Source organism: Sciurus carolinensis, chromosome 12, assembly GCF_902686445.1.
Source record: "Sciurus carolinensis chromosome 12, mSciCar1.2, whole genome shotgun sequence".
Taxonomy (NCBI): domain Eukaryota; kingdom Metazoa; phylum Chordata; class Mammalia; order Rodentia; family Sciuridae; genus Sciurus; species Sciurus carolinensis.
The window spans coordinates 1,758,600-1,773,384 of NC_062224.1; the positions used below are offsets into that span (position 1 = coordinate 1,758,600).

The window sequence follows — 14,785 nt, forward strand, 5'->3', positions numbered from 1 at the left end:
AGGGGGCAGGACAGCACACAGGAACAGCTGTGGTCCTCCCTCATCTTAACAGGAAGAAAAAGAAACGGGTGGACCACACCTCACTCTGCGGGCTGCATGGGGTGCGTCAGAGGCTGGTAAGTGGTCCCCACACCAGGTCTCAGGAAGAGCAAGCCCACAGCCCACGAAGACGCTGGTCCTCGATCCCGGCCCTGGGGATCCATGCTGCGGCTCGGTGCTGGAGTCGGCGCCCACGAGGACCTGTCTGACCAGCCGCTTCTGGCCCGCCACGCCTCCCACCACCTGACCTGGCAGTCGCCACCTGGGCTGCGCCCGGTCGCACCAGTCTCCATGAGCTGGGAGGGCGGCTTCTGTGAGGGCCCTTCGTCTGCGCGTCTGCGCTCACACACCCTCGCACTCCTGTGGCCTGCCTCCACCCTCAGAGGTACCCAGCATCTCCTGCAGAAGAGCAGGGCTGCAACAAGGAGGGGCAGCCCACGCACACCCCGGCTCTGCAGGAAAGGCCCCGCCACGGAGGGAGCTTGGCAGCCCACGCACACCCCGGCTCTGCAGGAAAGGCCCCGCCACGGAGGGAGCTTGGCCACCAGGCAACAGTCAGTGAGACCAAGGCTCACAGGCACCACCCACCCGCGTCTCAAGGTTCGGCATCTGAAAGGCTCACCACCTTGCGTATGTGACTCAGCACACGTACAAGCCAGGAGGGCAACGCTGAAGGTTCTACAACCGGAGAAGCAAGACAGGAACGCAGGTTCAGCGACCTCAGAGGCAAAGGAAACGAGCCGCTCAGGCACTTTCTTCCAACGGCCATCCTGAGATCTGGAGGGCACGTCTCCTGCCGAGGGCTGGGAACAGAGCCAGCCCTGCAAAGCCACGTAAGCCCTCGTCCTGGTCGACGCTCCCACTGCCCTTCACAGGTGAAGCCCGGGGCGGGCAGGACAGCTCAGCAGCACAGGACACAGGCTCCAGCGTTCACACGCCCCCGCAAGCCCTCCAACATGGAGGAGGGGGTCCAGCCAGCCCAAGCCTAACACGCTCTGCACTGTCACCGCTGTGGTGGCAGGGCCCGGGAGTGTGGCTCTGATCCCCAGGGGCCTGGCCTCACTGCGGGGCAGGGGCTCCTAACTCCTCCGAGCGGAGCAGCCTGCATGAGAAAGCAGAGGTCACTGTGCGCCACACCAGGGCACCTCCCTCTGTCATTTGCCTGGCCCAAAGAAAGGGTGTCTCCGCCAGAGAGGTCTAGGGCTGCTGTGAAGCTCCGCCCCGGATGACAGCCCCGTCACCGGCATCTCCAGAGCAAGCAGAGGAGCACACGTGGGAGACGGCCCTGAGGGGTGGACACACTGCCCACAGCCTGGGCCTCATTTGTGAGGAGGGAGACCCTCCCTGAGCAGGTCCTGCCTGTCCCCAGTTGGCTGAGCGTCAGAGGTGTTCCGAGATTGGACTCACGACTCTAACGGACCCAGAAGCAGCGCCCAGCTTGATCTACCACAAGAACAACGCAGGAAATCGGGCCTGACATGGACAGCCTGGTCCAGCAGAGCAGTCGCACGCGGTGGTGCCGAGGTTCAGGTGCAGGCAGGGCACATCGGCCTTGGCTGTGAGCCCCGGACACACTCCGCCTGCCTGCCACTGCAGACGCTGCGCCTCGATGTCAACACTCCTGGGGACGTGGGGGTGAGAGACGGACAGCACCAATGCCACCACCACCGGAATGTCTGTCCACATCACAAAGCGGCACTGAAGCCTGGCAGCCAGGAAATCCAGGGTAACTTGCGACCAGCGGAGTACCGTGCTCTCCTACCCCCTCAGTTGTTCCTGCGGGCATGACGGCCCGCCTCGCAAGCTGGGGAGGGTCACAGTGTGCATGGCACTCGGCCAACAGGACAGGCAGACCCTGCTCTTGGCAGCAATGGAGGCTCCACTGCAAAGCCTGCCCAGGGTCCTGAGGCTGGCGGCAGGGGACTGGAGTCCCGGGAGCCGGGCTGCACTTCTCCCGCGGGAACTCCTTCCCGGGAAGCAGGGAGCCCCAGGCAGCCCTGGACTCAGCCTCCCCTGTGCAGGCGCTCCTGGAAGGCGGCCTTCCCTCTGAGCGGGGCTCCTGACAGTGTCCCCAGCATAGGCACAAACTCCTGGGAGCGGCAGACCTCGCCTGAGCCGCGGGGCGAGGACTAACCAGGCCGAGCGCGGACTCCAGCGGCCCAGTAACCTGCGCCTCCCTGGTCTCCTGCTGTGCTGGCCTGCCTCCGGGGGTATGGTGCGCAGACTTCCAGGGGCCACACCCAGGACCCCAGCTGTGCTGCAGACACTAAGTGCAATGGAACCAATTTTCCCTGTTCCCACCTCAGCCTACCAGCAAATCCAGATGATGCTGTGGCTTGTCAACTCAAGGGGATACAGTCGTCCCGAGCAGGTCTTTAGGCTGCTGTTTGTGTGTCACAAACAGCAACTGCACTCTGGGAAGTGTGCAACACACCAATCACTTCGACCCACATCTGCACTCTCTCTTCTTGGCTCTCCAGAGTTTCTGACTTTTGTATGCAGAATTTTTCAGGATAGTTTTAGTGAAATAAGGTCAGACACAGAGAACCCCAAAGTCCTCCAAGCACTAAACAGTGAAAGAGGGTGGGTCAGTTTGGAGTTCTGGTGACAGCAGACTTGAAAACCCCAGAGACTGCCACCTGTGGAAGGTTGGCCCCAAATGGCCACGTGGTCGGAGTGCCCGACACCCGACTCCCCTTCCGCTGAGCACCCCAGCTTCTCTCGGCCTGAGCAAGCCCTATTGGCCTCTGGGCACCAAGTCCCAGGCTGTAGTTACTGAATGAGCCACAGCTGGACAGCCAGACCAGCCCACCTCGAGCCCCTGGAAGGCCAGTGTCTGTTCCACATTGGTCCAGATGATGGAGGGAGGAAAAGTCCTCGGGCTGGAACGCAGACACGGGCAGAGGGTGCGGAGAGGCACCCGTACCTCAGCACCAACGGCAGCTGCAGAACCTAGAGACAGAGCCCCCCAGGCGGTGGGGCACGGAGGCTTCTAGAAGAAGGTGGGAGGTGCAGGCAAGACAAGAGACTGAGCAAAGATTCGCCAGAGAATGCCAAGAAACCCCAGTCACACAGACCAGGAGGAGAGGTGGAGAGCAGAGTGCGCCAGCTGGAAGGGCGCCGTCGGGCTGCAGGACAGGAGGAGTCTCAAGTGTCTTCTCCAGGGAGAAAACCCACCAAGATTCTGCTAAGTCTGTAGGGTTCACGTGTTCATTTAAAAAAAAGAGAGAAGTGGTCAGAAACCATTAGGTCTCACTCACTGGACAAATGCCCCAGGGAACTGCATGTCCCGACACTCTGCAGTGACGTCAGGAGACCCAGGCTTCCCAGAAGGGGGACCCGCTGCTGCCAGCACCCTGCCTCAGTCCAGCGCAGCCACGCCCCAACGGCAAGTTTAGCTGGGAGCCCGGGCCACCTTCAGGAGCCAGCACGGCCTCGCGCCGCAGCCTGGGAGCCCGGGCCACCTTCAGGAGCCACCACGGCCTCATGCCTCAGCCTGGGCTCTGACACAAGCTGAGCAAGACGGAAACGAGACGGCAGAGCCGCCCCTCCCAGGGAGCCTGTCCCAAACGCAGCTCCTTACTGCCCCAGGATCTCGCGCTCAGCAGGCTCGGACTGTGAGTGTTTTGGCACAGGAATAAGAGCCACAATTTCTAGTAATTTCCGCAAAAGAACTTGCTCAGCCCGTTTTCTAGCTACACCAATAGTTATGTAAACTACTCTAGCATGTTTTATGCATCATTCAAGTTTTCAAAGGTCTTAATTTTTAGTAGCTACATTCAAAGCACAATGCACAGTGATTTTTTTTCCTCTTAAAATGTCAAAAACTCACTTAAAACAATGAAAACTAAATGAAGAACAATAGCCAAAATAAACCAGCAACAACCGTGAAGAGTGTTTTTATCATTAAGTCGTTCACCACCTGCAGAGAGCTGGGCCGGGCCGTGGGCCTGGCCTGGCCAGGTCTCCTGAGATTCTGCCAACACCCGTAAAGGTGCAGGAGACTCTGAATTTCATGAGGAACCACTGCAATGATCCTCCTTTTAAAACCCAAACCCTTCCAGAGAGCCGGAGGCTGAAGAGCCTCCCGTGCTGCTCTGCAAGCCCAGGAGGGAAGTCGAGGGGCGGACCTACCTGCTGCCTGTTGCTGGGCATGTAGGGGAGCAGGGTGGACACATGGAACATAAGCTCGTAGTCCTTGTAGGTGGTGTAGAGGGAGTGGGTTCCCGTGGAGTCGGCTGCAAACCAAGGTTAATCACAAAAGAGGTTAGGCCACGGCAGACTCTGCGCATCGACACCCAGAAGGTCACTGTCACAAAAGGCGGCTCGACCTTCCTGCCCACAGCTTCCAGGAGTGCCCCCAACCTCCCACAGAGGCTGGCACGGAGGGCCTCTGCTCTCCCACACTCGCCACCGTGAGGCTTCCACCTGCTCAACTTCCTCTGCACCTTGTGACGTGGGCTCAGGACCACCAGGGACAGGGGCTCTGCCTCCGGTCTGTGGCGAGGGGGAAGGAGTGAGGCCAGCCCAGGTCCAGTGGAGTGCCTGCAGGCGAGAGCTGGGCAGCCAGGGCCTGGCCACACCCTGTATGTGCATCTCCTGTTGATTCTGCGTCACCTGGGGACACATGACCTTCAAGGACGCAGAAGAACAAAGGAGGGTCGACAAGGTAGAACAGAACTTTCCTGTCCACCAAGGCACCTGCAGCAGTGGGGCATCCTCTAAACCGAGGACCAGGAGAGCGGCGTCTTGCTGTATCTTTTCACCTGACACCTGAACCCTGCTGGTCATGGAGCTGCTCATCTTTGACAAGCACAATGATTCTCTGCAGATTCAAAACCATCTGTGTGATCCACGGGACTTCCATGAGCGAGTCTCAGACATTCCAACCAACTCAGCAACTGGAGAACAATTCTGGAGGAAGTTCTGGAGCACTCTGTGCAGGCAGATGAAGGCAGAAGGACACTTGGAAAGCAAGGTCAGCCGACCTCAGGGCTGCCCTTCTCAAAGCCACTTGGGCACTTATGAATCTTCCACTCCTGTGACTCTTTCACTTCTTAAACAGCAAGGAGTGACTGCTCACCAATGCTTACCCCACTGTATTTTCTAGGGAAACCTCTGAGCAGTCATTTTGGATAAATCTCTTTTAGTTTGAAATCTAAAATTTTTACTTTGAAATATAAAAATAGTCAACCTTCACGGACCTTCATTGTTTTTCCTTCTGACCTTGTAGCATGTCTCTTTTTGATATTTATATCCAACTTGGAGACAGTCCAGGTCATTAACTAGAAGAAGTCCTGTGTGGTTCTCGGCTGTCCTGGAAAGTACTCGCAGATGTGGTCAGCAGTAGCCAAGAAGAAGGAACCGTCCTGTTGACACTCAGGAAACACGTACTGCTATTCTTCGGGAAGTAATGGTCCACCTGGACTCTCCTGGTTCAGAGCCTCGAGGGTGGACGGGGCCTGAGAGGTGGGAGCTGAGTCACAGTGAGCAAGGGGTCTCTAGCCCTTCCGCAAATGGTGGACTCACTGACCACAAAATCAAGCGGGGGAGACAGAGTGGCCAATGTCAGTCCTAACAGTCACTCTGGGACCTGACGGCCCCTGCTCAGACCAGGGAGCCAGTCACAGCAGGGATGCTCTGGGTGGCCACGTTCCTGGAGATGTGAGCACAGCCAGCCAGCCCGGCAGCACCGAGAGGCGACGCCACGGCACTGTGGAGGTTTCATCTCAGACACCAGATCCAGGGAGAAAGGAAGCCAAGGCGCCCGGCTCAGGGGCTGGCAGCAGAGAGGAGAGGTGCCGCCCCAACAGGGTCACTGCCTGGCGATGAGGGTGTCTCAGTGGTCAACCCTGTTCCTACTCCATTCCCCTTGGGCCCAGACTGGCAGCCTAGAGATGGTTAACACCGTACCCAATTCTCCCAAATTTCAGAAAGAAGATTTTTACTTCTTCATTCTATGAGACAAAATTTTCATTTGACCGTACCAAGACATCTCGTTCTTAGCTCTTTCCTCTCTTCTAAGCAGCGTCACACTTCTTTGCGTCTCAGGAGTGTCTTGCTCCTAAAGTAAAGACCTGCTGTCTCAGAGTCCACCTATCTCGATCTGGTTTTTAGTTCTCGTGTCCTTGAGCTGTCTGCACTGGGAGTATCTCTCGGGTCATGAGACTGACGTCAACTCTATATGAGGGAAGACATGGGGCAATCCATGCTGCGGTGCCGTGCACGTCACAGACCACTTCTTAGAGTGACTTCTCAGTGTCTCTCACTGAGGAGAAAGGACCCCCTCCACAGTGGCTGCCCACAAAGAGGTCCCCAGGGTAACACAGTAGCCTCTCTAGTAGCTGGGTTGTGGTTTTGAGCAAAGGGAAGTTAGAAAAGAGAATCAGAACGGATCTCATGGATCTTTCTTAATGCATATGCATATTCACACACAGGGTGTCACGGGTCACTTCCCTGTCTTTACAAACCTGAGGCGTGAGCAGTGGACATTTGAGGGGATGTCATTCTTAGCTCTTTACACACGTGAGGCAACACCATTAAAACTTAGAAACAGATCAAAACCCAGGACTGACTAAGGTGCCACCTCATCTGGACAGAGCATCAGGCTGAGTGGACACTGGGCAGGGGTGGGACACTGAGGGCAGGCAGGCTCGCACAGGGCCAGCCACGCCCTGGCACCCTCGGGGACGGTTCCTGCTTTGCCCTCCCACCTAGAGTGGCAGTAGCTCTCAGACCCCAGCCTTATCATCCACAAATCTATCAGTAAAAGAGCAAGAAGTAACTGATAGGAATTCCCCACATACGTAAAAACATGCTGCCTGGTATTTCAAGTGCTGGTAGCATCTAAGTAACAGCAGGAAGATGAAAGAGAAGTCCCCAGGACCACAGGGGATGCTGGACAGCTTGCGACCCGCGGAGGGCAGAAAGCCCGGATCCGAATCGGGTGGTCAATCTGGCCCCCAAGGGCAGATGTGTGTCCCACTCCGGGGAACCTGACTTAGGTCTCTGGAAAGCAGGACACTTGGCTTCCTACCCAAGCTGCAACTCCCCGCTGACACCATGAATCTGGAAACGAATGAGCCCAGTTATGTGCGCCAATGAATGGGCCCATGTTCTGTCTCAGCAATGAATGCAATGCTGGTCCTTGATGTGACATCACAGAGTCACAGAGTGGGGTGCACCAAAGGAGGGACAACACCAAGAGTCCCGGGGAAACACGGGCAGCTCTGCTGGCATCACAAAAGCAGAAGCCCTGGGGTATGCGATGTGACACATGCCCCCGGAGAAATGAGCCCTGCTCACCTGAGGACATCCATGGTGACCCAAGAAGCTTGGTGGGCGGCTTCTGGGGCCAAGAGCAGGGGTGCATGTGACCCCCACCTCTGCAGACCCGAACTCACCCATGCGCGGAGCTTACTTTTATTGTCCAGCTGGGCACGGTATTTAGTGAATCCTTTCAGCCGTACTCTCTGTCCCAGAAGGTCCAGGAATTCCTCAAAAGCTGGTCCTGCTGTCTCATTGTTGTACATTTCCTCCTCTGTGCTCTGTCCTGCTTTGCAATAGAGGATCCCAATCTTGTGCTGAAAACTCAGCTGAAATGGGGAGGAAATGTGATCACTTGTAAGGAGTTCCAGGTAGGCTAACTCCAGTAAAAGAAAACACAGACGCCTAGGGCTCTGTCCTCAGCAAACACAGAACGGCTCCCCCAAGCAGATAAGCAGGCACTGATTTCTGTATGAGATGGTGCAGCAACCAACCCAGAAACGCCCAAATCCAGCTGGAAAAGTGCCGGAAGCCCAGGAGAGCCAATACGGCCACAGTAGTGGGGGACCTGCTGGGGTTCCAGAAGGATGGGCAATCTAGCTTGGGGTCTGTGTAAAAAAGCCACTGGGCAAATACTTGATCTCAGGCCTGCACGGGAAGGAGAAAGGCCACAACTTTAACAAGATTTCCCCCGCTGGTTCTAATGCCATATCCGTCTTTAGTTTATGTGAACATTCATGGAAATGTGTAAAACAGTAAGGAAAGAAAAACATGAAGGTCTGGCCAGGAAAGAATCCTATTGGGACCTGTGATGGATGTGTATAAACAGAAGATGTTCTGCTTCCACAAGTAACTGTTGAATACCTACAGTCACTTCTCACATCCTGCAGTACCTTGAAAAGGAAACATCGGCTACAGATGCAACGCACCACGGACACCAGCAGCCCTGGGCCGGCTCCTGCCCAGCTGCTCACTGTCCCCGCCACAGGAGCCCGAGGCGGACTCGCCAGCCACAACCAGCAAGACGCTGCGTCCAATCTCACAGCTTCCCCGGTTTCCTGGAAGGAGAGCTCCTCCCACCAGTGCCCTGAGCCTCAGAAATAGACAGATGGTCACACACTGGCCCGTCACCGTCACAGCCTCTGATCAAAACCCGCAGCTGACTGTCCCAGTAAACATGGCAAGATGACCTCACTTCTGGCGGGCAGCACAGGGTGTGGCACCTCATGGCACTGCCACCCAATAACCATACAGGCTGCCCACAGCAACCTCCCCAGGCGACAGGAAACATCCCCTGCTCGTGGCCTGGCACAGCCAGCAACCTGCAAAGACAGGTGCCAGGGCATTGGAAGTTCAGGGCCCTGGGCACCACACAGCCACCAGCTCCCCAGCACACAGTGGAGACCAGGGTCCCAACCTCCGAGGGGCTAGAGACAATGTGCAGGAGCCACCGAACACCTGGCACTACAGACAAAGAGCTGGTTCTTCAGCAGGGTCAAGAAGAGACAGTCCAACACACCAACAAGCAAGCTACAATAAAAGGGCCTCGTGGCAGTTCATGATATACCTGTCGGGATCTTACTCGGCCTTAGGGCACTCTTGTGACTCACAACCCTCATCAGACACTGAAGGCTGAGTGACTGTGGAATCGGAACACCTGGGGTTATGGTTTGGATCTGAAATGTCCCCCTAAAAGCTCACGCCTTGAGAGCAGGTCCCCAGTGCAGCAGGGTTCTGCGGTGGGCTTTCAGGCAATGGCTGGACTGTGAGGGCCAGGCCACCAGGGTTGCTCTACTTGGTGGAGTAACAACTTGAATGGACTCCTGGTGGTAACTGTAGGCAGGAGGAGCGTGCTTGGAGGTGTGGGTCACTGCGGGTGTGCTGAGGGGACCGCACCTGTCCCCAGGCCCTCTTCTCCTGCTCCCCATTCTCTGGCTGCCATGCAGTGAGCAGGCCCCCAGCTCTGTGCCCGCCTGCCCTGTTCCTACAGTGCAGTCTAGAATAAGGTCTGAGACCTCTGAAACTCTGAGCCAAAATAAGCCTCGCCTCCTGCCGTGGTTCTTGTCAGGTGTTCTGGTCACCAAGTAGCAGCCGCAGACCCTCATGTCCTTGCCCTGCTTCTCACTCACTGCTGGAAGAGCTCAACTCTGGCTGTTGGGCCTTTGCTTTACCGAATGTACGCTACTGGATAAAACCTACCAGTCACACTGCAGGACATCAGCCCTGGGAGGGAGGAGGCTGGCATCTGGGCCTGAACCTGCTGCACACCGAAACACGCACTTGTCACAACCCCCGTGCTGTCAGCATCCTAAACTGAAGGACACATGGAGGGCAGAAGAACGAGCATGTGTCTCTGTTCCTTCCCAGATAGGATCACAACGGCCCGCCATACCCCCCAAGGCCAGGAGCTTTGTGATTACTGACAGAAAATTTTAAATTAAAGTGAAGGTGGTAAAAACAAAGCCTTGACAATGTCTCGAAACCAGCCTGTGTGTAGTGGCTCAGGAGCCCTCCCAAACATGGGCCTCGCCGCGGCTCAGCACCACCGCGGAGCACGCAGCCTCGCCGCACTGTGGCTCAGTACCACCGCGGAGCACACGGCCTTGCTGCGGCTCAGTACCACCGCGGCGCACAAGGCTGCTCAGTGGCTTGGCACCCCTCCCGAGCTCAGGCCTAGCTCTGGCTCAGTGTCCCTTCTGAGCAGGTGACCTCACCGTGGTTCAGCACCATTGCTGAGCACACAGCTCCCCAGGCAGGCTGGGATCTGTTTCTGAGCAATCTGCCACGTAGGTGAACAGGTGACCAGGGCTGAGTGGCCATGAGGGGCGGAGCAGGTGGCTTAGGGAAGAGTCTTGCCCAGGACATCCTAACTGGTGCACCATTCCTGTCCAGCCTGCGTGGACGGAGGAGTGGACATCCGGGACGCCCTCTGCACCCCTCCACCATGCGCCGTCAGGACTGTTTTCGGACACTTCCTACTCCACATGCTCTACCAATCGTGATCAGGGCCACCCTACTCTGCATGCCACTTGAAAAGCCGACCACACGTGTTCAGAGTTGGGGTCTGGTGTTCCAACACACCAGTTTCTGCTCTTGAGACGGAGGATCTCAGGACCATTTGATGTGAGTGTTACTGTGCCAGCTTCTCAGTACCAAGAAATACCTCACAGTCCTCTAACATGTGCAAAATATTTTCCTTGGTAAATTCTGGAAATACAGTCACTACCCTCTTTTTAAAATTTTAATCTTGTACTTAAAAACAAATTGGCTCACTAAAATAAACTGCCTACGCTCAGACACCCACCTCTCAGTTTCCGCTCCAAGTCATTTTGCATATGAAGTGTAAAAGACCCATCTTAGCCCACCATGCTGGTGGGCGCCCTGCCGGTCAGTGAGCACTTGGTGGGCTCCCGCCAGCCCGGCCCCTCTTCCTCAGCCTGGGACCCCTTCCAGCACAACCCACTTGGCTCTCAGCTCCCGCTGGATGGAAGACCCTCGCGCACGCCCCTGGCTCAAGACTCCAGGCTGCTGTGCGCGGCTGCCACTCAGCCCTTCCGCAGCCCCACCTCAAGGCTTCCTTCTCTGTGAAGAAACTGGAATGCTCAGGGTTCTCAGGGTAACGGCTGCCTGTGCGCCAGGGGGGTTCGGTCAACCGCCACTGCCTCTAGACCTGACGACGCTCGCTGCACTTTCCCATCCCCAAGCTCGCGTCCGGCCTCTGCCTGGGGAGGCCCCGGTCTTGGCTTACTGTCCCCAAGGGCAAGAGACAAGGTGCTGGTCAGCCTCGGTCTTCCTCAGGCATGCTGGGACACCCAACCGTCACACTGTCCTCATGGCAAGTGTAAGGGGCCAGTGAGGCCCGCACACCCTCCGCGGCCAGGCGACTGGACGCTCCTGTTCCCAGCACACACCGACGGGGCAGCAAGGACAGAGGTGCCCGCGGCAGGTTTCTGAATGGGAGGAAGGGTGTTCGGGAATCCAGAGCGCGGAGCTCCCAAGCATTTACACCACGTGGTCTTCCAAGGTGACGGGAGCCCCGGGGTTTCGGGAACATGGCCTGGGCCCCACGCCCCACCCCGTGCTCACCCCTTGCTCGTCCAGCTTCAGCAGTTGCTCCGGGACCTTGGGCGAGTTGGAGGCCTGCCGCAGGCACTGGGTGCTCAGCTCCGGGACCACGTACTCCAGCACCTCCTTGAGGGGCAGGCCCCGCGCAGTGCCATGCCGGGCAGTGGAGGGCACGGCATCTTCCAAGATGGCACCCCTGAGGGTCGCGAGCTGCGGGGACAGCCACCAGACGCCAGTTAGTGCTGAGTCCTGGTTCTCTGCGCAGGGCGATCCTCGACCACGTCACTGAGAGGGACTCATCTCGTGTACCTAACTAGCAGGGAGCCTGGGCACCAGAACAGCCGCACACCCGGGGAGACACGGGGCCACGCCTGCCTACGCAGCTGTGGGCTGGACAGGGCGCTCTCCTCTCTGATCCGGAAGTGGGTCACCAAGCAGAGAGCCTCTGAATTCAGCGGACCGAGGGACCAAAAGCTCAGTGCAGAGCAGGTGTAGCTGTGCGAACAGCGCAGCCGCCTGCTGGGCTATCACGCCGCGCCACTGCCCACGCCACGCTTGGCTCTTAGCGCACGTTACTACACAGTGGGCTTCGCGGCGTTGTGTTCATATGGGTACATAAGGTATTTTCAGAAGTGACCAATATCACGTTTCATTCAGAGTCAGGCCGGGACCAAGCTGGTCCGCAGCCAGACGAGTGTGGGTTCGCCGCACCCCAGCCTGGTTCGACACGGGAGGAATATTCCCCCTGCATCCCCGATTTGGGTTGGACGGTCACTCTCAGCGCTGACGTGCACCACACCCTGCGTCTGTCCTGTCTCAGCCCCAGGCCGTCTCACCACGTTATCCTTTCCACCTCGTAAGGCAGCAAGGTCATTGCCACTGCATATCCGGGACAGGGTCCCAAACTTCACCTGGAATAAACCCTGCACCCCGCTTTGATTACCTTAAACGTGTGGTCATTAGCCCTCAAACCAGACCCTCAGTGCCCCGTCCAGCCAGGGCAGTGGAGTCACGGGAGCCGGACTTGCCCGGACAGCCGCAGGGCCCGGCAGCCTGTTACCTCGCTCGTCCTGAACGCCACCCTGTAGTTGAACTGGGACCCTTCCTTCTCCTTGGGGTCTTCCACCTTCTCCCTGCGGATGCTGACGGCCACCGGGCCCAGGTTTTCGTCTATTCCGAAGTAGTTCTGGTGCTCTAGGATGCGAGAGAGAGGGGGCGTCAGGAGAGAGAACCCAGGCGCCACGCAGCGCGCGCCCCTCCGTCTGCGAGGGCAGAGGCCTCCACCCAGGCCACGTCCTCGTTCTCCCGCCTCTCACTCTGCTTCTGCCAGGTCAGGGCAGAAGACTCCTTGGCCCGAAGCTGTGGTGGCGTCACTGCAGAGAGCACGCCACCATGCCTGGCTGCTGCCCGAAGCAGAAGCTGGACCGCAGAGCAGGCCCTTCTGCCTGGGAAGGAGCCTTCTTCAACCAGACGGCCATTTCAGGGGAACCACGGTCAGTGAGGGGCTGGAGAGGAGGCGGCCTTCGCCAGGTTTCCTCGGGGGCCAGCACTGGGAGAGCGTGGGAGAGCGAGAGGCCTCTGGAAGCCCACCTGTGGCTTCCTGCACCCCAGGGCCCGGGGCAAGTACCTGCCTGTGCACACAGGGCAGGTTTATGAGGCTTGCGGGGCTGAGACCTGTGATCAGAAGGCCCTCAGAGCCACTCGCTGCCCTGGCCAGTGTTCCAGGAACACTACAGCACCAGCTCCTGCAGCTGAGGGACTGGCGGAGGGCCTTTCAGGCCAGGCTTAGCCGACCTGGTGGTGCCCGCCCTTCACAGGGTCCTATGCCACAGGGGACGGCACAGCCAGGCCCGACTGCATCCTCCAGAGAAGGCCAGCGCCTCCCTGCCAGCCACACAGCCCGCGGTGCCCAGGCCCACGTGCGGCTGGCAGTCCTGGCTAGAAGCCCCAGGGCTCAATGGGGCCTCTGTTGCGGCAACAGTACTGGCCGGGAGAGAGGCTGAGCGGGGCGACGGTGTCCTCGGAGGAGGATCTTCTTTCAGAATAGTCCCACTGTTAGAAGGTGCTCCGCTCAACCGTGGGAACTTAATAGTGTCCAGCTCCCTATTGATTTTTGTCTGTGACTGTACATCAGAGAGAAAAAGGCCACCGTGCATGAGACTCAAAGCAGAGGCGGCCTGGCACCACTCAGTGGGGGCGTCTGTGTGTAAAGGTATGCTCCGTCCTGCAGCTGCGTCCGTGACCAGGAGGGACTGCTTGGAAAGGGTGCGGCCACCATCGGACAGGTTCCCAGGCCTCCCCACATAGTGTTTAGTTGCAGATCGACACGATGCCTTTATGTATTTCTATGTGGTGCTGAGGATGGAACCTAGTGCCTCACACGTGCTGGGCAAGTGCTCTGCCCCTCAGCCCCAGCCCCAGCCCCCAGGTCACTCTGCCCCTGAGCCACAGCCACAGTCCTGCTCCACCTCTCTGTCTTTGGACCATTCCAACTGCCTTCCTTTGAAGCCTGCACCAGTGGGGTGGGCTATGGTTTCTCCCCAGGGAGCGTGGTCTTGCTGCTTGGAGAACCCGGGGCAAGCTGCGTGGCAGACGGGCACTAGCCCTTTGCGGGATGATTAACAGACACACGGAAGTTCAAGGAGCATTCCACAAGGAGCTGGGATGTGAACCCAGGCGCAGACACCACCCTGAGTGGCCCCCTACCCACAGGCCTCTGATTCCCAAGAGTGGACCTCCCACTACAATGACAATGGACACTACGTCTAGTGGCAACAAGATAATCCCAGACAAGGAGAAGCTGGCGCCACTGAGGGGAGAGGGCTCCTACACAAGTTCCGCAGGGGTCTTCTCTTCTCAGCGGCCCCTTAAGCAGACTGACGGATGTCGTCCTTCAGGGAGGGTGCGAACAAGCACAGGCCAGCCCTGGAGAGGGGAAGCTGACGGGGCTGAGAGCGCACAGGGCTAGGAACAGCAGAACCGAAGCGAGCACGGAGCAGGAGCCTGGAAAGAGCCCGCATCCTTGTGGACACTGAGAGGTTCCCTCGCAGCTAGACTGGCCCATCAAAGCACCAGGGCCCCCACCCTGGGCAGAAAGGGACCTGGGAGGGCCAGGCGTCATCCTGTGCAATGACAGGGCGTTAGCTTCTGCGGGGCCTCACTGCACATGGAGGCAGGTAGAAACTTTTTTTTTCCTGGAAGGTTCCTGCAAAAAGAATCTTGAGCTTCTCTGGCCCCAGAAGTCTAGAAGCCGCTGAGGCAAGAGGAAGCCCAGAGGACCTCTTGGGCACACAGTTTCTGTAGCAAATACAGAAAGAAAAGCTCAGCCAGAAAAGCTCTACACAAAGCTCCAGGCCAAGGGGCCACCCTCCACGCACACGCCAGAGCAGACCTTCCCGCACGCCACTCTCCTGTA

At 58.0% G+C, this 14,785-nt stretch overlaps 1 protein-coding gene across 3 annotated transcripts in view; it reads right to left on the bottom strand.

Moving 5' to 3' along the window:
* The window catches only part of Sipa1l2 (signal induced proliferation associated 1 like 2), a 123,117-nt gene that overhangs the window by 44,111 nt on the left and 64,221 nt on the right, over nucleotides 1-14,785 (bottom strand). For all 3 annotated transcript variants that reach the window (XM_047520243.1, XM_047520242.1, XM_047520241.1), the window contains exons 3-6: nucleotides 12,431-12,564; nucleotides 11,392-11,580; nucleotides 7,460-7,634; nucleotides 4,174-4,277 (exon numbers count right to left, since the gene is read on the bottom strand). In XM_047520243.1, coding sequence (XP_047376199.1) covers nucleotides 4,174-4,277; nucleotides 7,460-7,634; nucleotides 11,392-11,580; nucleotides 12,431-12,564 — 602 coding nt within the window. The remainder of the gene's footprint in view (nucleotides 1-4,173; nucleotides 4,278-7,459; nucleotides 7,635-11,391; nucleotides 11,581-12,430; nucleotides 12,565-14,785) is intronic.